Source organism: Sphaerodactylus townsendi, linkage group LG16 (genome assembly GCF_021028975.2).
Source record: "Sphaerodactylus townsendi isolate TG3544 linkage group LG16, MPM_Stown_v2.3, whole genome shotgun sequence".
Taxonomy (NCBI): Eukaryota; Metazoa; Chordata; class Lepidosauria; order Squamata; family Sphaerodactylidae; genus Sphaerodactylus; species Sphaerodactylus townsendi.
In genome coordinates, this window is record NC_059440.1 from 9,971,801 (window position 1) to 9,994,939 (window position 23,139).

The following is a 23,139-nucleotide window of genomic DNA, read 5'->3' on the forward strand; positions in this document are numbered from 1 at the left end:
GGTGTGGATTGCACTGCACAAACCTATCAAAATGTTAATACAAACGCCCCCAAAGTCCAAAGATGGCAGTGGAACATCTCTGCCGCACATGCTCAGTTGCCCTGACTTTGTTAGACCTTGCAGTGCCTTCTATGTTGGACCTCAGTGGGCAACATCCTTAATTCTCTTGACTTTCTGCCCAAGACCTGCCAGTTGGCGAGAGTCGCTTTTGCCTAAAGCCTTTCCTCCCCTGCCTCGTCGGGCCAAACTGGCTACTGGTCCTGTCCTTATCCACACGCCAACACTGTAAAGCGGGCTCGCCTGAAAGCCAGGGATGCGCTGTGCTCCAGGCCGCCTCTTGGCAGCTGAGGGAGATGCAAACCAACCCCCTCCAATCCTCGCACTCAACCCTGAGCCAGGGCGCTGCCCTCCTCTCATCCTCATCAAGGCTCTTTCAAGCTCTGCCGTGCGCCCCGCTGTCTCTCCCAGCGTTACACAGCAGTAGATGCCACAGAAGAATGCCCTCCTGCAGCACCAGGAGGGCCCATTCCCTGCTGCAAAGAGGCATGCCCAGGTTGCATTGCCCGCTTTCTGCATTCCTTCATCCTCCTGCGCTTCCTTCGCTGGCTCAGCCTGGGGGAAGGAGGAAAGGGCTTGGCATCCGAAGCCGAGCCGCAGACCGAGCCCAGGTAATGCCGCCTTAATGAGGAGCAATTAAAGAATCGAGAAATTGTCCGGAGGGCCGTTAGCATCCGATCCGGCCCCAGGCTGTGCCCGCCGCCTCCCCCAGCCTTTGCTCAGCTCGCCGTCTCCGCCTCCATTATGAGACTCTCCTCGCTTCTTAAAAAATGTTATTAAGCAGCCGAGAGGACGCTTTCATCTCATTATGGTAATGATCACATGAACAGGGGAAGGCGGCGGGGGTGGGGGGGGGGAGAGACAGAAAGACCCAGCGAGGGAGAGAATCAACCTAATTAATTTCAATTTCCGGAGAGCAGAGCCCGTGTTAATGCCGCTATTTATTACCCTGTGCCAAGAAGAACGGGGATTAGTTGACTGGACATTTAACATGGGTCACTGAATAAAGTGGCGGAGGGAAACCAAGCCGGGGTGGAGGCTGCAGATCACATTAAGGCTTGGGTGTGGCTTTTTGTGGTTTTGCGCACCTGCGTGCAGAGTCTCTGCCGTCTGTCAGGTATTCTTGAGGTTGAAGGTCGGGACCCTTCAACCGTGGCCAGATAATTGTAATGATGGGGCTCACGTGTGCATTTTAATCTCCCCCAATTGCCAAATCCCCCTCAGAATGCAGATAATTCAGTTCCCATTCAATAGTCAGTAGTAGAAGAAGAGTTTGGATTTATACCCCCTTTCTCTCCTGTAAGGAGACTCAAAGGGGCTGACAATCTCCTTTCCCTTCCCCAGCCCCCCAAACAAACACCCTGTGAGGTAGGTGGGGCTGAGAGCTCAGAAGAACTGTGACTATTCCAAGGTGACCCAGCTGGTGTGTGTTGGAGTGCACTGGCTAATCTAGTTCACCAGATAAGCCTCCACAGCTCAAGTGGCAGAGTGGGGAATCAAACGCAGTTCCTCCAGATCAGTGTACACCTGCTCTTAACCACTACGCCACGGCTGTAGAAGAAGAGCCCTGTATGCTCTTGCCCAGCGTGGTTTCACCAGCCATAGCCAGCTTTTGGGACACTTCAGAGTAGGTCACAAGGCAGTAACCCCACCATTTTGTCCTGGCATTTGTGGGTGGAAATTATTTTCCATTAATCAATGAATTTGATAAAACGTTTACATCCTACCTACCCTTGTGGTTCAATTCAGCTTACAGCAATAGGCTTTCTTTTTAAAAAAAATCCAATTAGAACCATAAAATGACAACCCCCCAGACTGTTTATCTATTTATTTATTAGTCTTAATATCCCACACCTCTCCTTTTGGAGCGGCATGCAACAATCATAAAACAATTTAAAACATGTAAGCATATAAAACATATAAATGTCACAGTAACACAGTTACCAAGCAGCAACCAAGTCCAGATCAACTTAGATTGGGATCTATGCATCAAGGGTGAAGTGATGATCAATAGCAGGTTAAAATTGGAAACAGCTGATGGAAACAATTGATGGGGGAGGCCCCAGATGTTAACTGTAGGTGTCTCAACCATATGCCTGAGGGAACAGCTCAGTCTAACAAGCCCTATGGAACTGTAATGGATCTGGCAGGGCCTCGGTCTCCTCAGGCGGAGGGTTCCATGAGGCTGGGACCAGAGCCGAAAAGGCCCGGGCCCTTGTTGTGGCAGGCACCAAAAGGTTAAGATAAAATTGGGCCTTTTAAAACGGAAACTGCTACGTAGCCAAAATACAAATGCGTTCATTCAAATTAAAATCAAATTATCATTGCAAAAGGCCTTAACTAGGCTCTCAAATGTGCATCTGTGAAAATCACAACAAGATAACACATAAAGTCTATGCAACAGCTTTAGACCCAAACACGTTTGGGCCCACTGGCCTTGTTCGGCGGTCAAAAATACTGTTGCAAAATATTACGATCTGACGAAACGTGACAGTATTGACAAAAAGGGCTTTATAAATGACTGAGGCATCTGGTAGAATGGTGTCCTAGACTACCTCGGGTACTGAGGTTAAGTTTTTTTATATGCTTTTCCTGCTGTCAGCCTGGTTGAGGCAAGATTTAAAAAAATGGAGCCTGTCCACAGAGCTGGAGTCATGGCAAAGGATGCTATGACTTTGGTTAAGGCTGTTAGTTTTGTGTCCTGCCCAGCTGCTGAAGGGCTCGAGCCTTTTGGTGCTTGTAATATCTGTTTGATCCCTCGAGGAGAGTGTCTTACATAGGAAAGTTCATTGTGGTGGCCACCATTTCTCCAGATGTTGGACTACAGTTCCCATCATCCCCTGCCAGCATGATGCTGGCAGGGGATGATGGGAACTGTAGTCCATAACATCTGAGGTTCAGTTTGACACCTGTGGGCTAGCCCACAGGTGTCAAACTGGCGCCCCTCCAGATGTTATGGACTACAGTTCCCATCATCCCTGCCAGCATGATGCTGGCAGGGGATGACAGGAACTGTAATCCTGCTTATCTGGAGCCAACTAATGAGCTTAGAAATGACTTCTTGAGACGACCAGAGGTGTATCTAGGGAAAATGTAGCCTGGTGCAAAAATCTGAGTTTTCTACCCCCCCTCCCCCACCTGTATGGGCGGCTGCCCTCCCCCACCATGACCAAACAACGTTTTTTTGCACCAGGTCTTGAAGTTGGTGTATGGACCCGGGAGGAAGGAGGAGGGGCGTGGGGGGCGATTCCCCCCACCCACGTGACTAAATAGCCGCAGCCCGGAGACATTTGACCCCATATGTCTCCCCTGTGGGCGACTCACCTTGCTGGTTTCATGGCAGATCAGGAGTTTGAACTGTGGTCTCCCCATGCCAAGCCCAGCCTCTTTCCACTATACTCCCTCGCCGCAGTGAATGGCCTCTGTAGGCGGAGGCTCTTTTTGGCTGCTGCAGCTGCTGACGGAGCCAGTGAGTTCGTGCGATTCTTTAAAAACGAAGAGCAGGCTTCATCGTTAGCTTCGTTTGGCCCAAGCTCTCCAGGGCTTGGGAGATAAATGCCGTTGGCTGTAGTCAGTACTTGGATGGGAGACCGGCCAGGAAGACTGGGGTTGCTGTGTCCCCACAACCCCTCTGCGGTAATGGCACGCCACCTCTGCTCAGCTCCTGCTTGAAACGCCCTGTCGGAGGAGTTGCCGTGAGTCAGCGGCCTGCTCGACGGCACATCGTTCTTCTTTTCTAAAAGCCATCTGGGGTCTGAGGTATGGCTGGGGGTGATGTTGCTGGCTGCAGGCAGTGGTGTACCAGGCCTAAATGGCGCCTCCCCGCGCCCATTCCCTGCCCTGCTCCCCGCGCCACCCAACTTACAGGAGCCAAAAGGGAGGCCAAGGGGGCGGGGCTCAGCGATGGGGGGCGGGGCTGAGCCGCCCCTGAGCCCCGCCACACAGCCTCCCTGCAGGCCAGCCCCTGAGCCATGCCCTCCCCAGCCTCCCTGCAGACCAGCTCCCTACAGGCCAGCACCACTGAGCCCCACTCCCCTGGCCTCCCTGCCTGGGGAGGGCAGAAACCAACCTACAGGGAGGCCAGGGGGTGGGGCTCAGCAGTGGGCGGCCCAGGCGGGCACAGCAGCTGCCCGTCGCCGAGCCCTGCCCTTCCCCCCGGCCTGCGGGGAGGCTGGGGGGACTTAGCAGTGTGTGTCCGGGGATATGGTATACTCCATGTCCCCATTAGCAGTACGCCACTGGCTGCAGGCAAGCAGTGTAGCCCCTTGCTGCCCCCAGCCTGCCCTAAAAGAGCCCTCTTGCTCCCACAGTGTGTCAAGGTCAGCAGAAGAGGGGCTGCCCCACATCTTCCATTTGTGATTGGGAGCAGGTCAGCGGTCAGGTTGGCTTGGGCAGGCTTCTTGCTGACTTTGTGTCGGAGGGCTTCCCCTCTTCCATACGATTCTTTGAGGCCTCTCTGCCAGGCGTCTGCTGGAGATAGTTGTAGGCCTGACCCCCACCCCTTGTGTCCTTCGCTTCTCTTGTTCAACCCACCCCCCCATCCCCACATGGCACTGACAGGCAGAATCTCTCTCTTAACGATCCAGGCAAAGCGCAGGGAGGATTCTGTGCAATTTGCTCCCCGTCTCGTGCTCTTCTGCTGGAAATTAAAGGCTTGTAAACAGTGGAGTTAAGAGAGGCCCCCAGCTGAGATGGGGTTTAAGGCGAGGGAGGGGGAGCGGTGCTTGGCAGGGGACCAAGCCGGTGGGTGGCATTGAGGAAACTCAAGAAACAAACTGGGGGGCGGGGGGGCGGAGAGGAGCTAGTTCTGATTTATCCTGGCTCTGCATTTCGCCTTTCAAGACTAGGGAGGTTTTATTTTCCTTTCTCTGCACATTAAAATGGAGGCGGAATAATCTTACTCGCAGAGCCGTCGTAAGTGCAGATGCAGTGTCCCCAAGAAAGCATTGCTGGAAAAAAGCCGGCTTCTAGCTCTCACGGCTTCGGGGATGGAGTCAAATGCACTCGGGCTCTGGTGAAGCTGCAGGAGCAGGGAAGAGATGAGGAGAGGCCAAGTAAAATGTCCTCGCTCTCAGTGGACTTGGCTGGGCAGAACCGTGGCTCCAGATTGGGCTGGGGCCAGATGACTTGGTTTTGAATGGGCACCTTTGTGAGCAAAAGTCCTGTGTCACTTTGGAGACAGGAAGTGATCCCAAGGCCTCCTTTCCGTCACCTGTGAAGGCAGCTGAGGTCATGTGTCTCAGGCAGCAGATGAAGCATCAGTCATTTGGGCTGCAGGCGGGGTGGGGTGAGGCCTTGCCTCTTCCCCCACACTCTCCAAGTTCAGAAGGGGGTCTGGGTCCACCAGGGGTGGCTTATCTGATCCCTACGTCAAGGTTCAGCGCCATTGCTGCCTGACGAGAGCCAGCGTGGTGTAGTGGTTAAAAGCAGATGCACTCTAATGTGGAGAACCGGGTTTGATTCCCCGCTCTGCCACTTGAGCTGTGGAGGCTGATCTGGTGAACCAGACTAGCTTGCGCACTCCAACACTTGCCGGCTGGGTGACCTTGAGCTAGTTACAGTTCTTCAGATCTCTCAGCCCCACCTACTTCACAGGGTGTGTGTTGTGTGGGGAGAAGGGAAAGGAAATTGTAAGCCCCTTTGAGTCTCCTTACAGGAGAGAAAGGGGGAATATAAATCCAAACTCCTCCTCCTCCTCCTCCTCCTTCTTCTTCCTCTTCCTCCTCTTCCTCCTCCTCCTCCTCCTCTTCCTCCTCCTCCTCCTCCTCCTCCTCCTCCTCCTCCTCCTCCTCCTCCTCCTCCTCCTCCTCCTCCTCCTCCTCCTCTTCCCACCTCTGGAATAGAGGATGATGTCAGCCCTGATCCCAAGGAGCGGAGGAGGAGAGTGGCTCCGTGTGCGGAAAGACGCTCATGTTTTTCTCTGCCACGTGCAGGTTTGACAGTGAGCTCTCCCAGGCTCACGAGGAGGCCCAGAGGGAGAAGCTCCAACGGGAGAAGCTGGCCCGAGAGAAGGACATGCTCATCGCCGAGGTCTTCAGCCTGAAGCAACAACTGGAGGTGGGTGACCCAGCGGCAAAACAGGTGGCCGGAGCCCTTCCTCGTCGGGGCGGCTTCTGGAGTTTGGTGCCTGTGCCGTCCCTGTGGATGCCGGTGCGGCAGAGGCGCTCTGCCTGCGTGTGCGCTCACTTGTGCCAGGCTGCAACCTACCTTGAGCAGCCTAATGCGATCCTTGCGCAGCACGCGTGGCCGCTTGGCGTGGATTGTAGTTCAGGTTCAGCTGCACCGCGGGCGAACCCCGTTCAAAGGCGGTTTTGGTTCCACCGGCATTGAAATTCAGGTCTGCTCAGGCTGCGTGACCTGAAAGGGCAAAGTTCTCCTCTTTGTCCTCCCACCAGCAGAGGGGAGCTGCCGAGGAGCCAGCAGCACAGGTTTCTGGCTGCTGTGGGGCCACTGTCATCCTCTTGCTCTTCCTCTCAGCAGCAGGAGCAGCAGTGGCATAGTGGTTAAGAGCAGGGGCACTCTAATCTGGAGGAACCGGGTTTGATTCCCCGCTCTGCCACTTGAGCTGTGGAGGCTTATCTGGGGAACTAGATTAACGTGTGCACTCCAACACAGGCCAGCTGGTTGACCTTGGGCTAGTCACAGTTCTTCGGAGCTCTCTCAGCCCCACCCACCTCACAGGGTGTTCGTTGTGAGGGGGTAGGGCAAGGAGATTGTCAGCCCCTTTGAGTCTCCTGCAGGAGAAAAAGGGAGGCTACACATCCAAACTCTCCTTCTTCTTCTTCTTCTTCTTCTTCTTCTTCTTCTTCTTCTTCTTCTTCTTCTTCTTCTTCTTCTTCTTCTTCTCCTCCCTCTCACCCTTCCCAGGAGAAAGACTCCAACATCGCCCTGTACACGCAGAAAGTGGAGTCGCTGGAGGCCGAGCTGCAGGACCTCTCCTCGCAGGAGTCCAAAGACGAGGCTTCCCTGGCCAAAGTCCGGAAGCAGCTCCGGGATCTGGAGGCCAAGGCCAAAGACCAGGAGGAGGAGTTGGATGAGCAGGCGGGCACGATCCAGATGCTGGAGCAGGTAGGCCGGGGCGGAGCTCAGCACCTGTCCTTTCCTTCCCAGGGCAGGCCCTGGCTCAGCCGGTTTTCTGGGCGTGCCGGTTTCACGGGGGCGTGTGCCAGGCACCTGCGTTGCGCTTGGGCTGCTGTTGCTGCGATTCCTCTCCTGAGTCTCGGGGAGAAGCCGGCTCGATTGCATCAGGCTAAAGCCCAGACAGCCGGCCCGAGGAAGGAGTGCGGCGGCGGCTGTGTCTCAGGGAACGCAGTCCCGCAGTCCCAGCCATGCAGAGTGCAGAAGTGGCGGTGGCCAGGCAAGTAAGTAATTGCCTTTCCAGCCCATCAGTCCAGAGGCCCCGGTCCTGGCGCTTGAGCCCCCAAACGGCACCTTGCCGGTCTTTTGTTGATGGCCCTGTTTCCCTCTCCGTGATTGGCTGTTCTGAAGCCTCCGCGGCTCAGCATTAGCCAGTGGGATTGAAGTGGGTGGCGGCTGGTGAAAGGGAACCTGTCAATGTGAGAGCCGAGATTGCAGTTTGGCTCTCCGGGAGAGAGGTGTAGGGGTGTGTGTGGTGTGTGCGTGCGTGCGTGCGTGCGTGCGTTTGTTTGTTTGTTTGTTTGAGTGCACCTCTGGCAGAATTGTACTCCTCCAAGCTCTGGCGTCCTCTGAGGGGGAGGAGCTCGGTCATGGAGGCAAACCCCATTCAGCAAAAAATAGAAGCATTCTTTACAAAGCCCACTCAATCTGATTGACAGTGCTCCTGTTAAAAGCACATTAAAAAAAAACCACCTGGAGGCTTTTCAGCCTTGATCCATAGCTGGTTTTTCTCGAGGGCCAATTGAGGGCAGGAGCAAGAGTTAGAAAGTTGAACTCTTCTTGCCACACCCCCTTTTAAAGCGGCATCATGGTGTGGTTGGTCGCCCCCTTTCCCTGGCTTGGCTCAGCTCTGAAATCACCCAGTGGCACTATGCAGTGCTTGTTTGGGTGCCAGAATCGTTGCCCTCCAAAAGCAGAAGCCTAACCGGTGGGAGCCTGTCTGAGTGAGAAAGAGAGAGGTTTGCTCAGCTAGCCAGAGCCGACTGCCTGGGTGTCTGATGGAGGAAGCCCTTAGAATGAAGGGAAATTAAGCTGAGGAATCCAACTGAGAGAGCTGCAGGGACAGACAGGTTGCAAGAATGGGGCGGGGGGGGGGGCATATATGGAGGCCGGAAGACCAGGTCTGAAGGGCCAGGCAACAAGACGGGCCTCTTTTGGAGGTGGCCAGCAGAGTGCTCAGGAGAAGGCAGGACGACGAGCTGAAGTCCCCATCCACATTGAGGCTAGGCAGGAAGAGCTGTAGTTGTCGACACACAACCCGGAGGAGAGTGCCTGGGGAGAGATTCTCTGTTGCTGCTCAGAGGATGGTCAGCCTAGAGCTGTGGTGGCAAACCTTTGGCGCTCCAGATGTTAAGGACTACAATTCCCATCAGCCCCTTCCAGCATGGCCAATTGGAGTCATCTGGAGTGCCTAAGGTTCGCCACCACTGGCCTAGAGCTTTGTCCCTTGCCGGTCCACGGGGGAAAGTTGGAAGGTCCTTTGCCTTGGTTCTTAGTCGTTCTCCTCGGCAGGCCAAACTCCGGCTGGAAATGGAGATGGAGCGGCTACGGCAGACGCACGCCAAGGAGGTGGAGAGCCGGGACGAGGAGGTGGAGGAGATCAGGCAGTCGTGCCAGAAGAAGGTGAGGAGGATCCTGTGGCATAGGGGAGATGGCTGTGTACCTTTTGCAAATGCTTCAGTACCAGTCTGGTGCGGTGCAGGGAAAGGTAGCAGCAAGCCCTCTACGTTTGCTTCCAAGGGTCAGGGTGGTGCTTTTTGTGTCCCGCTGATCTCTTCCTGTGAAATCCGCATAGCTGAGGCCTCAGAGAGCTTGCGGGTGTGAACCTCTCTTTCCAATTAGCAGGATGAAGCCCCAGGCAACCACAGGTAGGAAGAGTGCCTGGGATGGGTGGCTGGGATATTGGCCTATTTTCCCAGGTGAGACTTTCCTGGTGTCGCTTTTTTGCTTCATTAATTTACGTAAGTGATTTACATCCGCCCCATCTTCAAATGCAAAAGGAAGGGACAGCACCTCCTCGCTACCTTCCGTCTCTGTTGTGATCCTTACAACAACCCTGTAAAATCGGTCACTATAATTATTCCCCCTTGCAGACGGGAATAGGGGGCTGAAAGTATCATTCCTTGCCTGAGGCTGGGAGGTGGATTCCGTACAAAAGTGAGAGGTAGCTGGGGGCTCCCTAGTTTACTTCTCAGTCTCCAAATCGTAATGTGTGATGCTTGGTCAAAAATACTCTATGTATTTGGGTGCTGTGTGGTTTCCGGGCTGTATGGCCGTGTTCTAGCAGCATTCTCTCCTGACGTTTCGCCTGCATCTGAGGCTGGCATCTTCAGAGGATCATACAGCCTGGAAACCACGCAGCACCCAAGTGATTCCGGCCGTGAAAGCCTTCGACAATACTCTATGTATTGTCGAAGGCTTTCACAGCCGGATTCAACTGGTTGTGGTGGGTTTTCCAGGCTGTGTGGCCATGGTCTGGTGGATCTTGTTCCTAACATTTTGCCTGTATCTGTGGCCGGCATCTTCAGAGGTGTATCACGGAGAAAAAGTCTGTTTCGCACTGTGTCAAATACTCTACTTTGCACTAAAGTGACTGCAAAATACTCTGCTTTGCACTAAAGTGACTGCAAAATACTCTGCTTTGCACTAAAATGACTGCAAAGGCAAGGCAGACACTTATCCCAGATATCCAGAATAACATTCCCTCGTCAATTAACGCAAGAAGGAAAGAATTAGTTGGGGAATGAGCAGGCTCCAGGGGGCATTGAATGCAAATAGGTGAGAGAGTTAAAAGTGTGTGTGTGTGTGGGAAGGAGGTTTACAAGGTTCAACAGGCAGGTAAATCAGTGAAAGTTTAGCTGCTCAGGGTCCAGTTTCAAATGCTGGGGACAGTAAGCAAAGCCCTTCCACCGCCCATGCCTTTTTGGTGGGCGTTTTAGTCCCTGCCCCGTAGGGCTCATATGGAGTTGGAAAAAGAAACATTCCAGGTGTGCTTTTCTGCCACTGCAGGACTCCCCCCGTGTCCCTTTTCTCTTTTCTCCTTCAACCCTTCTGAAAGGCAAATTTGTTTAATTTTAATGGATTAAATTAACTGGTTGGAAGGCACATGACTGATTAACTAAAAAATTCTCTAATCAGTTGAGAACCTTGGTTTTATTCCTTTCCTTTTGAAAAGAAGCGCAGTAGCCGTACTTTTTCACGCAGTCCCTGTTTGAGGATCATCCTTCTGTCGAAGGCTTTCACGGCCGGATTCAACTAGTTCGGGTGGGTTTTCCGGGCTGTGTGGCCGTGGTCTGGTAGATCTTGTTCCTAACGTTTTGCCTGCATCTGTGGCAGGCATCTTCAGAGGTGTATCACAGAGAGAAGTCTGCTACACACTGTGTCTTTTCTCTGTGATACACCTCCGAAGAATCGAACCCAGCTCTCCAGATTGGCATCTGTAACTCTTAACCTCTACACCGCTCCAACTCTTGGATGCACGTAGCAATAAGCAAGTCAATAAGGAGGTGTTCAGATTCACTCATGAGTTGTCGAAGGCTTTCATGGCCGGATTCAACTGGTTCTGGTGGGTTTTCCGGGCTGTGTGGCCGTGATCTGCTGGATATTGTTCCTAACGTTTCGCCTGCATCTGTGGCTGGCATCTTCAGAGGTGTATCACAGAGGGAAGAGGTTACACAGTGTGTAACGGACTTCCCTCTGTGATACACCTCTGAAGATGCCGGCCACGGATGCAGGCGAAATGTTAGGAACAAGATCTATCAGACCATGGCCACACAGCCCAGAAAACCCACCACAACCAATCATTTTGCTGCTTCCAAAGCAGACATAGCCCGGGTTGGTTCTGGGAGCTGTGGGGGAGGTGGCTGAATAGGGGGGCAAGCTCAGCCCCAGGGTGTGCTCTTGGTGTGTCGCTTCAGGCCTGTGGCAGAGAAGGGCTTGGATCTATGCCGAAACCCTCACAAACTTGGAGGAGAAGGCCAAGATTAATCAATACTAGAACCAGGGGGCATTCATTGAAAATGCTGGGGGGAAGAATTAGGACTAATAAAAGGAAACACTTCTTCACACAATGTGTGATTGGTGTTTGGAATATGCTGCCACAGGAGGTGGTGATGGCCACTCACCTGGATAGCTTTAAAAAGGGCTTGGACAGATTTATGGAGGAGAAGTCGATCTATGGCTACCAATCTTGATCCTCCTTGATCTCAGATTGCAAATGCCTGAGCAGACCAGGTGCCCAGGAGCAGCAGCAGCAGAAGGCCATTGCTTTCACATCCTGCATGTGAACTCCCAAAGGCACCTGGTGGGCCACTGCGAGGAGCAGAGTGCTGGACTAGATGGACTCTGGTCTGATCCAGCAGGCTAGTTCTTATGTTCTTAAGATTCCAGGACCAGAAAACTTGGGGCTTCGGGCCCAGTGATGGCACCGCAGGCGAAGCCTGCCCAGGTGAAGCCAGAGAACCCCTTTATTTCTCAGGCTGCTGTCCCGCTGAACTCTGCCTGGCCCCAACCAGCCCAACCAGCCACCGTTTCCTCTCTCTACCCACACCGATGCCGTACGCCGCATGACACATCTCAGCTTGGCGTTAACCTGCAATTATCTAAATGAACACTTCCTGGGCTGACTCCTTGTGCAGCTATTAGTGTTGGCTGCAGGCAGCTCTGAGTCATGGCCTCGCCAGCCAGGAATGCGGGCAGGTTGGTTGTCCTCCGTTCCTCCATGAACAACACCAGAGGTTGGCCGTGAGACCCAACAGTTTTCAGGGGCCAGGCCTACTGAAAGCCCCCCGACCCCACCTTTGGGTTCTCAGTTGACAGCATGAGAGGCTGGATCAAAGACAGCTTGCCCCGCCCTCCAAGCCACTCTGGCCCTGTACTGCTCATGTATTTCTAGGCTCCTTGGGACAGTAGACAGAAAAGTGGGATGCTCCATTCACACCTGGTGTCTTCAAATCTTGAAAGCTAAGCCAGGTCAGCCCTGGATAGTACTTGGATGCAGGACTACCAAGGAAGCCCTAGGTTGGCAGGCGGAGGCAGACAGTGGCGTAGTGGTTAAGAGCGGGTGTTCTCTAATCTGGAGGAACCGGGTTTGATTCCCGGCTCTGCCACCTGAGCTGTGGAGGCTTATCTGGGGAATTCAGATTAACCTGTGCACTCCAACACACACAGCTGGGTGACCTTGGGCTAGTCACGGTTCTTCGGAGCTCTCAGCCCCACCTACCTCACAGGGTGTTTCTTGTGAGGGAGGAAGGGTAAGGAGTTTGTAAGCCCCTCTGAGTCTCCTTCTTCTTCTTCAACGACAAACCAGCCCTGTTCATCTCTTGCCTTGAAAACCGTACCGGGTTGCCCTAAGTCAGCTGAAACTTGAAGGCACTTAATGCACAAGGATAGCACAGATCTTGGAAGCTAAGCAGACCTTGGAGGCTAAACAGGGTTGGCCCTAGTTAGCACTTGGTTGAGAGACCACCAAGGAAGTCCAGTTCCACTAGGCAGAGGCAAGCAATGGCAAACTATTCGTCTCTTGCCTTGAAAAGCTTGCCATAAGTCAGCTGTGACTTGACCGCACTGTTTGAGGCACTTGACCATTGATTGAGGCACTTCCAGGTCAGGTTGGCCAAAGGCGTCTCTGCACTGTCCCGTGATACCACGAATTGCTGCCGCTGATCCTTCCAGACTCCTCTTCTGCCTCCCCTGGAGCCTGGGAAACAAGCAGAGAAGCACGGCTGCGCCTGCCCAGCCGATGTTGAACACCGTTGTCTCAGTTTGTCTCCTTGTCACAATACCTGACTACTCCAGACTTCCCTGGTTCAAACTAAAAACTGCTCTGACATTATTTGAAACTTGAAATTCTATTTATTTTGAGAGAGGCATCATGGCGTCGCCGGTAATGTCAGGTGGTTCTGGGAGAACCAGGTTCGAATCTCCGCTCTGCCAGCTAAGGAATTAAAACATACATAATGAAAAGATGTTTTAAAACCATTAACACCCTCTTTAAAAAATGGATAGATCATTAAAACAGCAGTGGCATAGGAGGTTAAGAGCTCGTGTATCTAATCTGGAGAAACCGGGTTTGATTCCCAGCTCTGCCGCCTGAGCTGTGGAGGCTTATCTGGGGAATTCAGATTAGCCTATACACTCCCACACACGCCAGCTGGGTGACCTTGGGCTAGTCACAGCTTCCCGGAGCTCTCTCAGCCCCACCTACCTCACAGGGTGTTTGTTGTGAGAGGGGAAGGGCAAGGAGATTGTAAGCCCCTCTGAGTCTCCTTGCAGGAGAGAAAGGGGGGATATAAATCCAAACTCTTCTTCTTCTTCTCTTCTAAAACAATTAAAACTGGAGCTTAGAAACATACAAATAATATGGAAACTGCCTATTTAGAGGTGAAAGTCACCTGTACCTGCGTGCCACCTGTACCTGGGAAACAAGCAGGATGCTTAGCTAGCACTCCAAAACTGCTCTCTGGGATAGCAGGCAGATTAGAGAGCTGGGCCAAAACAGAGTTAGACATAAAATAGCACACTTAGGCAGAAAAAATTGAATGCACAGCTATAGGACGGGTGACAGCTGGCTTGACAACAGCACATGTGAAAAGGATCTGGGAGTCTTAGTGGACCCCAAACTGAACATGTCAGCAATCTGATGCAGCAACCAAGAAAGCTAACACAATTCTGGGCTACAGCAATAGAAGTATAGTGTCTCAATCGAGGCACCTAACAGTATCTCTCCATTCTGCACTGGTCAGACCCTCACCTGGAATACAGTGTCCAGTTTTGGGCACCTCAGTTCAAGCAGGATATTCGACAAGCTGGAACGGGTCCAGCGTCAAGTGACCAAAAATGGTAAAAGGTCTGGATTCCGTGTCTCGCGAGGAGCGGCTTAGGGAGCTGGGGGTATGTTTAGTCTGGAGAAGAGAAGGTGAAGGGGTGACGTAACCACGTTTAAATATTTGAAGGGATGTCAAGTTGAAGAGCAAGCAAGCTTGTTTTCTGTTGCCTTAGAGACTAGGAGAAATGTATGCAAGGTACAGGAAGAGAGATTCCACCTAAACATTAGGAAGAACTTCCTGACAGTCAGGGCTGTTTGACAGTGGAATGCGCTGCCTCGGAGTGTGGTGGAGCCTCCCCCTTTGGAGGCTGTGAAAGAGAGACTGGATGACCATCTGTCGGGAGTGCTTTGATTGTGTGATCCTGCCTGGCAGGGGGTTGGACTTGATGGCCCTGGTGGTTTCTTCCAACTCTATGATTCTATGCTGATTTATGCCAGGAGGGAGTGACAGTTGCCCATAACCATAGGGTTGAGTGGCGGTGCGCGTGCATGCCGCGAGCCAGACTGGCCCGAATGGCTGTTCTGATCAGAAGTTTCTGTGCCCGGCAGCTGAAGCAGATGGAGATGCAGTTGGAAGAGGAGTACGAGGAGAAGCAGAAGGTGTTGCGAGAGAAAAGGGACCTGGAAAGCAAACTGGCCACCGTCAGCGACCAGGTACGCATGTTCAGGAATGACCAAGACCATCTGCTCTAGGCTGGGAGGGGGGATTGGGGGTGGGAGGGTGAGGCTGTTGCCAAAGAGTGAAGGAAGGAGCATGCAAGTGACTCCAAGTCTCCCTCACTCCCCCTCCCCCTTCCCCGGCCAGGTTAACCAGCGGGACTTTGAGACAGAGAAGCGGCTGCGGAAAGATCTGAAGCGCACCAAGGCCCTCTTAACGGATGCTCAAGTCATGCTGGACCACCTGAAAAACAATGCGCCCAGCAAGCGGGAGATTGCTCAGCTTAAAAATCAGGTAGGGGGTGGTGGAAGGGTGGCAGGCCCCTTGCCTGCAAAGGTTTGTCCTTGCCCCTCTGGGCCCATTTTGGCAGCCGAAGGGTGCCGATGCTGTGAAGGTCTTGCGTTGGATCTTTCCTGGCAAAGCCTGCCGCAAGGGGCAGATCAGAAGGAAGCCTGGCTTGGGCATCCTCTGCAAACAATGTCAGGTGGTCATGTTGGGGTTGGCAAGGGCAGCTGTGGCCCGCCACAGTCTGGGGTCGCTGCTCTGATGGCTGCTCTCCCTTGGGGACGGGGGGCTCTCCCCGCAGCTGGAAGAGTCGGAGTTTACCTGTGCCGCTGCGGTGAAAGCGCGCAAATCCATGGAGGTGGAGATCGAGGACCTTCACTTACAGATCGACGATCTTTCCAAGGCCAAGGGGGCGGTAAGTACTTCTCTCCGTCCGCCTCTCTACCCCCAAAAGGTGGAGGGTGGGGTCCTGCCTAGTGCTCAGGCAAGCCAAGTGACCCTGTTGCTTTGTGAGAGCTTTTCTGTGTATAGTAAAGGGAGAGGTTGTGCAGCTAGAATACAAAACCTGGACAGTTTGCACAAAACTGGCTAGCAGTCGAAGCACTGAATAAACAATTTACTAATTCAGCAATTACTTTTTGAGCTGTGGAGGCTTATCTGGGGAACTAGATTCGCCTGTGCACTCCAACACACGCCAGCTGGGTGATCTTGGACAAGTCACAGCTCTTCGGAGCTCTCTCAGCTCCACTCACCTCACAGGGTGTTTGTTGTGCGGGGTGAGTGGGGGGGAGGGAAAGGAGATTGTAAGCCCCTTTGAGTCTCCTTATAGGAGAGAAAGGGAGGTATAAATCTAAACTCTTCTTCTTCTATAAAACTGCAAGACTGGAGAAGTCCCAGTTTGTCGATCAAATGCAAAGCCAAACTGGGTGTTTGGACTGATCAACTAGTCTTATATTTGCATTTTTTTTAGTATTAGTATTGATCTATCAATATGGTTATTTAATTTTTTTAAATCTAAAGATCTAAAGATGTGCAGTAGCGGGGTGGCCACGGGCAGTAGAAATGATACAGCAGGACAAGAAACAGGAAGTAGTCTGCAACAGGAGGAGGGCAAGGGGGAAGTGTGCAAAGCAGTGCGAGGGAGTGGAGGTGGGTAAGACTTGGCCACCTGGCTTAAGGTGGAGGGAAGAAGTCCAGGGCAAAGCTGTGCCCACTGGCAAATCTGCCCCACTCTGGCAGCGAAGCAAAATTAAAATCATGCTGCAAGTGGATTTGCTTGCCGCGGAGAGAGTGGAAAGTGAAAGCGAGGCTAGAGGAAATAGGTCTGTGCAAGAAATCTTGCTGTGGTGGACATTCACCACCACCATGCAGCGAACACCTTGTGCATAATTGACCAGAGTGCGAGCTTCTTCCCAGCTTTGCAGTTGGATCAGTAGAGGCAAACCCCAATGTGTCGTTCTCATTCTGCGAACTTTGCAACCCTCACAGGCCGGCTGCCCACCTTTGACTGTGTGCGTGTTGCCACACTCCTCATATTTTTAAAAAGAGAGAGAAATCCCTAGGCTCTCCGCTTTGGGAGAGGTTTCTTGAGGATGTCATGATCGCCGGTCAGCCGGAACCCTGCACAGCTAGCTTTTGCTTTGAACGACTGGCTTGGTGTTTAGACAAACCCTGGAGTAGGAAAAAGGAGATTTGGGTTTGGGCAGGACGACTCCAAATCAGGCTCTGTCTTTCCTCCTTCTGCTCTAGTCTGCCACATGCCAGGCAAGTCTCAGCAAAAGTTGTATTTCTGCCCCCCGCACAACGCAGAGTGGCAAGATGGCACATAGGAGCACCTGCCAGTGTTTGCTGGCCGTCCCCAACTAGGGAAGCCCCTTTCTGCCAGAGGAGGTTGCAAGCAGTTTCATGGGCAGCTGTGCCTCTCCTTCGGCCTGGTGCTAAGGAACCCTCTTGCTTCAGGCTGGGCTGGGTATCCAGCAGACATGGGCAATCCAGCAGCTAGCTGTCAGTAGAGTCATGTGCGGTCTGCACCACTTGGTGGGCGTTGGGCATAGACCAATGCCCACAACGCCCCCCCCCCCGCCTGCTACCTGGGCTGCTTGAAACTTGGGGACTTTGGGCAGCACCCCATTCCCACTCCTCCTCTCCTCTGCCAGCTGGAAGAACAACTGAGCCGCTTGCAGCGGGAGAAGAACGAGGTGCAGAGTCGCCTGGAGGAGGACCAAGAGGACATGAATGAGCTGATGAAGAAGCACAAGGCAGCCGTGGCTCAGGCAAGTCGTTTTCCCGCCCTTCTGCATTTGCAATAGAGCAGCTTCTTCTGATTGCCAGTTAGTCATTCCCACTCCCAGTTTTGCTCCCTCTGCCAGGCACCCCAGCAGAGGCGGAGCGTACACGGGGACATGTGGGTCACATGTCCCCAGTCACACGCCAGCTAGTCATGTGGGGGAAGTGGAGAATCATCCCCTCCCCCTTCACCTTGCCGGCGGGAACCTGCTGTGGGCCGAGGGGTGCCCGGCGGCCCAGCCAGTCTGCTCCTTTGGCCGGTGCTGGTAGAAGGAGCAGCCTGGCTGGGCCCCCACTGGGCGCCCCTCGGTCCACAGCAGGCTCCCACTGGCAAGGTAAGTAGGCCAGGGACAGATGTTGGTGCAGATGTCATTCCCCCCCAGGGATTGGGTGTGGGGGTGGAGTGAAGAGTTCATCCCTATGTGTTTGACCAAGTGGCTGGGCTGATGGGAATTGTGGTCCATGAACATCTGGAGAGCCGCAGGTTGCAGACCCCTGGGCTAGAGTGTCCCAGCTTGGGACTTACATGCTCGAGTTAACCCTGTTCCCTCTGAGAGAAGGACAGCCTTGGGGGAGGAAGGCCAAACAGTTCTTTGGGAGCTTCAGAAGTTGCCACCTGGCAGCTGGGGGCTAGCCCTGGAGCTAGAAGTCACCCTGTGCTTGATCAAGCCTCCTTGGGGATGGCACAAGGTTCTTGGGGATGCCTTGTGCTGAAGGCAGACCTGGAGCCTCTTTTGGGCCTTGGGCAACCAGATAGACCTTGACAATCATGTGCTCCTCAGGCTTCCCGGGACTTGGCTCAGATCAACGACCTTCAGTCGCAGCTGGAAGATGCCAACAAGGAGAAGCAGGAGCTGCAGGAGAAGGTACGTCAGGGGCAGGCGGGGAGGCAAGGCCCGGCCTGGTCTGTTGTCCAGGCCAGCATGTCGTTGTGGTTAAGACCAGTGGGCTCTTTCAACAGTACTGAGTATCTTTTCATATATGTACATCAGTAGATAACTGTAAGTCAAGTATATATAACACTCTGATAACCAGACTGAGACTTTCTGGATTATTGTAATTTTTTTCTGTATATGTAACTATATGCTTTCATTTATTAATATTTAAAAATATATTCAACAAAATTACAGATAGAATTAGTTAGGCTTTCAAGCGACCAACAGCTAAAGCCATTTTTATTCGGTGTTCCAGTTAATGTTAGCTTCCTTTTTTATTGAGACCACGAATGCAGATCCATTTTATACTTATTAATGATATAGATTATTTTGATTTATTTTGACCTACATAAGATTATGGGTCTGTTATCATTATTTTATAATTGTGATGGCTGTTGCAATCGTTATGTTTGTTTTGCTCTGTAATCCATTTCTTTTCTGTGGATCCTTTTGGTTGGTAAAATAATAAAAAAAGTATTAAAAAGAAAGAGAGTGGCGGACTCTTATCTGGTGAACCAGGTTTGTTTCCCCACTCCTACTCATGAAGCCTGCTGGGTGACCTTGGGCTAGTCGTAGTTCTCTCAGAACTCTCTCATCCCCACCTACCTCTCAAGGTGTCTCTTGTGGGGAGAGGAAGGGAAGGTGACTCCTTTCAAGGGAGAAAAGTGGGGTATAATAACCAACTCTTCTTCCTGTTCCGTGGTTTGAAGGCCTTTTCTTTCTCCTTCCAGCTGCAAAGCCTTCAAAGCCAGCTGGAGTTCCTTGAGCAATCCATGGTGGACAAGTCTTTGGTCAGCAGGCAGGAGGCCAAGATCCGCGAGCTGGAGACACGCTTGGAGTTTGAGAGGACGCAAGTGAAGCGCCTCGAGGTAAGGATCCTTGAGCTGTCTTGAGAGCCGTGGAAGGGAGGCTGGCTTACTGTTGGGTTTGGCTTCCTTTACCCTGGAGGAGGTAGTCTTTGTCTTGAGTTGCTGACCTTGCCGTGTTTGTGGCCAGCCCTTCTCATTCCCGGATACAGTCTTCTCCCTTCCCCTCTTGGTGCCTGGGCAGGGCTGAGTGACGCAGGCTCAGTCTCAGTCAGAGCTGACTGCTGGGTATAGTGTATCACAGTGGAAGAATCCGAGCTTCCTTTGGAAGAGACGCTGTGGGGAGTCCTTGTGGCTGCGGAACAAAACTTCAAGAGCAGCACGCGCGCTCTGTGGAAAGCTTAGAGACCGGGTTGCGCAGGGCTGCAGTGGATCAGAGGGGGCTCTTTTAATCCTGCACGGGCACACACATTTTTTGTCTCTCGCTGTTTCCAGAAGGGCTACTGCTCTTCTCACTGTCCACAGATTCCTGGTAGCCTCCAACGTAGACAACTTGCCATTCGTAGCAGGAGATAGCAGGAGATGGAGTAGCAGGAGATAGCCCAGTTACCAAAAAGATGTGGACCTCAGCTGACCGGCGCGGCCACATCCAGCGTTCAACCGATGAGAATATCAGAAAGGATTTGTTGAGCCCATTTCAGGACACAGACCAAAGACTCCCCCTTTTGTTGCCCCAGTACCTATTGTTCAGAGGTAGACATTCTCTGAACTTGGAGGTTCTGGTTAACTCCCACGCCTGGTACCCATAGATGAATTCCTCTTCTCGTTCTTGCACGCATCTGCTTTCCTTTTAAAGTCAATTGCTGAGTGAATTCTGCATCGTGTGAAGTTCTTTTCTTTTTTTGCGGTCTAAATGTGCAGCTCAATAATGTGGTAGCAGACCCACTTGGGAACATTGTCAAGGCCTCCCCCTTTCAGGCAGCACACACGGTGCCCATCACAGTTGTCACAATCAGCATGTGCTTTGTTTGTTCGTTTGTGTTTGGAGTGGGCAGGAAACACACTGTGAGATGCCTCCACCCCCTAATCCAGCTCCTGCCTCTTCCTTCTGTCTCGGGCCAAAAACTGTCTGTTGCCAGTCACCACCCCCCTCCCCTCGCAGCCATCCACCTTAGCTTCTCCGCTGAGTATCCCAGAACACTGTCTTGAACTGTTAGTCTAGACCAGTGGTGGTGAACCTATGGCACTCCAGATGTTCATGGCCATGCTGGTAGGGGCTGATGGGAGCTGTAGTCCATGAACATCTGGAGTGCCATAGGTTCACCACCACTGGTCTAGTCCGATGGTAAGGGGACAGAAGGTCAGAGAGAGCAGAGAAAGGCCCCTACTGGGCCGGAGGACAAGGAGTTGTTGAGCTATTTGGGAAAGGGAGGAGGGTGCCTGGGGGCTGGGGGCTGGCACTGGGAAGGGGGCCGAGGGCCATGTATTTTGTGACACGGACATCCACTCACTCCCAGCCAACCCACCACACTGCCCCGGTCCGGCTTAGCTAGGAACCCTCTCGGTCCAGACGCACAACAGCTGCCTCGGAGATCAGGCCGTTTCTTCTGCTGCACCTGTGAAAGGCCCTGTTTTATATTCTGCCGCTGCAGCTCCTTTTTCCGGCAAGGGAGCCGAGGAGCTTTAGAGCTCCCTCTTAATATTTCCGTGCCATTATTCGTTTCCCCCCCTCTCCTTCCCCCCCCCCCCCCCCGCGCCCCCCATAAATATGCAGGGGACAGCACTCAGCTGCCGCAAAAGGATGGAATCTATTTTTCTCCCTACATTACATGCTGTAATTACTTCACACAAAGTTAAATCTATTTTTCCAATTCACCAAAGCCCCCCTGATTATTCTGCCCACGCCTGGGGAGAAAAGTTCCTCTCTCTCTCTCAAAAGCGAAACTCTGCACCCACCCTCCTGCTCTTTCCCTCCCTCTCTCCTCTGCAAGCCGGTCCATCCCTCCTCATGTAAATTCATAGTGCTGGGTTCGTTTGTTCCATTAGCGCTCGGCGGGGAGCGATTGGGCAACACTCATTCCTGGGCCCCGGACTCGGTAATTGCTGCTGTCTGCTACCATTATGCGCAGCCGATGAATATTGATGCCCCGGCCCTGGTGCGCTGCTGCCGCTGTCTCTTCTTTGCCCAGCACTGCTTAGGAGTGGGGGGTGGAGCATCTCGGCCCCTTGTTGAGGACGGGAAGGAAGGTCAGGCCACGGTCGGCGTCCGGACTCACTCATTGGCCTTTCAACCCGGAGTCACCGCAATCCTGTTGACCTGGGGGTACGGGAGGTCCCTCCTAGCAAAGCAGAGGTCACTGAGTTGATGGACTTGATGGCCCCTGTAGCCTCTTTATTATTCTATGAGTTAGGCTGACCAGAGTCATTCTGAGACAAGGCTTCATATTCCGAGACAAGGCTTCATATTCTGCTCCAGCATAGGGGTGGCGATCCAGTAAAACCAAATCACCTTATTCCCCCCCCCGCCCCCCGCCCCCCAAAGCCATATTGTCTTTTTTTGGGTTTTCAATGTACGATTTTAAAAAACTCCCAAGACTATTTGGCAGAGTCGAATAGCCTTCGTGCCGAAAAGCCGAACACGATTGGTCTTTTTCAGCTGGCGGGGGCTCCCTGCTACCAATTCCCAGGTCCGTGTAGACTTGGGGAACAGTGGCAGGGAGAGAACTGGAGTCTAGCATCCAGCTGACGTCCCCCCTGCCATTTCCCAGGGAGGGGGTGGAAGCAAATCTTTTTTTATTTGGTAATATTTGTGTAATATTGCTCTGTTTCCCCAGCTTCTACACCTACACTGCCGTATGTCAAGGCAGGGCATGGGGGCAGCCAAAGTAAGAGAATGGTTTGGTTTAGAACCCGGTGATCCAGAGCTCTGACCTCCCCCGCCTCCACCCCCCACAACCCCATCTCTGTGCTTTTGAGGTGGGCGGTAGCAAACCCAGAAGTTGCCCCTTGAGGCTCCTTTCTCTTGACCTTGCCTCCTGCTCCCCTGTCCTCCGCAGAGCTTGGCCACCCGACTGAAGGAGAACATGGAGAAGCTGACGGAAGAGCGGGACCAGCGGACGGCCGCTGAGAACCGGGAGAAGGAGCAGAACAAACGGGTGCAGCGCCAGCTGCGGGACACCAAGGAGGAGATGGCCGAGCTGGCCAAGAAAGAGGCTGAGGCCAGCCGCAAGAAGCACGAGCTGGTAAGGAGAGAGGCAATAGGGGTGAGGGGCGGGGCGGGAGGCGTGTCCCAGACTACCGCCATTGTGCCCATCAGCCTGTGGGGGGTACGACTCCAGTCCTGCCTGTTCTTCAAGGGACTCTTCCCGCCTGGCCTCTGCCATGCCCCCGTGTTCCCTGATCTCTTCCCTCATTCCCCACTCCCACGGCAAGGTGACTCACGTGTTGGACATAAAAGCTGCTTCCCCCACTAGCAGGCTTCATGTGGAGGAGCGGGGAATCGAACCCAGCTCTCCAGATTGCCATCTGTAACTCTTAACCTCTACACCGCTCCGACTCTTGGATGCACGTAGCAAGGAGGTGGTCAGATTCACTCATGAGTTGTCGAAGGCTTTCACGGCCAGATTCAACTGGTTCTGGTGGGTTTTCTGGGCTGTGTGGCCGTGGTCTGGTGGATCTTGTTCCTAACGTTTCGCCTGCATCTGTGGCTGGCATCTTCAGAGGTGTATCACAGAAGGAAGAGGTTACACAGTGTGTAACAGACTTCTTTCTGTGATACACCTCTGAAGATGCCAGCCACAGATGCAGCCGAAATGTTAGGAACAAGATCCACCAGACCACGGCCACACAGCCCGGAAAACCCATCAGAATCACTCATGAGTGTTTAGCCGCAGCTACTGCTAAACTTCTGAGGAACCTCCCCACCCCCATCCAGGATTCCCACAACGCAGTTTGCAAGTCACTGGGGGGGAGAATGAAATTTCCGGCCCATTATGCATGGGGTGATTTCTTCGGGGCTCTTCGCTCTGTAGTGGGGTCATGGTGGGGGGGAGGGTCTTCTCACATTTCTCTGTTTACATGCAAGGACGTGCCACGCTGCCTGCTGCGTGGCTTTCCTGCCCCCACTTCCGGGTCGCTTCCAGTCCTCGC

General features: G+C 53.1%; 1 protein-coding gene across 1 annotated transcript in view; it reads left to right on the plus strand.

Moving 5' to 3' along the window:
* Positions 1 to 23,139, plus strand: part of MYO18A (myosin XVIIIA) — a 132,601-nt gene that overhangs the window by 90,006 nt on the left and 19,456 nt on the right. The window contains exons 25-34 of the mRNA XM_048518590.1: positions 5,991 to 6,114; positions 6,925 to 7,125; positions 8,707 to 8,817; positions 14,570 to 14,674; positions 14,826 to 14,972; positions 15,265 to 15,378; positions 17,120 to 17,236; positions 18,032 to 18,115; positions 18,916 to 19,053; positions 22,047 to 22,232. Of these exons, the coding sequence (XP_048374547.1) occupies positions 5,991 to 6,114; positions 6,925 to 7,125; positions 8,707 to 8,817; positions 14,570 to 14,674; positions 14,826 to 14,972; positions 15,265 to 15,378; positions 17,120 to 17,236; positions 18,032 to 18,115; positions 18,916 to 19,053; positions 22,047 to 22,232 (1,327 nt within the window). The remainder of the gene's footprint in view (positions 1 to 5,990; positions 6,115 to 6,924; positions 7,126 to 8,706; positions 8,818 to 14,569; positions 14,675 to 14,825; positions 14,973 to 15,264; positions 15,379 to 17,119; positions 17,237 to 18,031; positions 18,116 to 18,915; positions 19,054 to 22,046; positions 22,233 to 23,139) is intronic.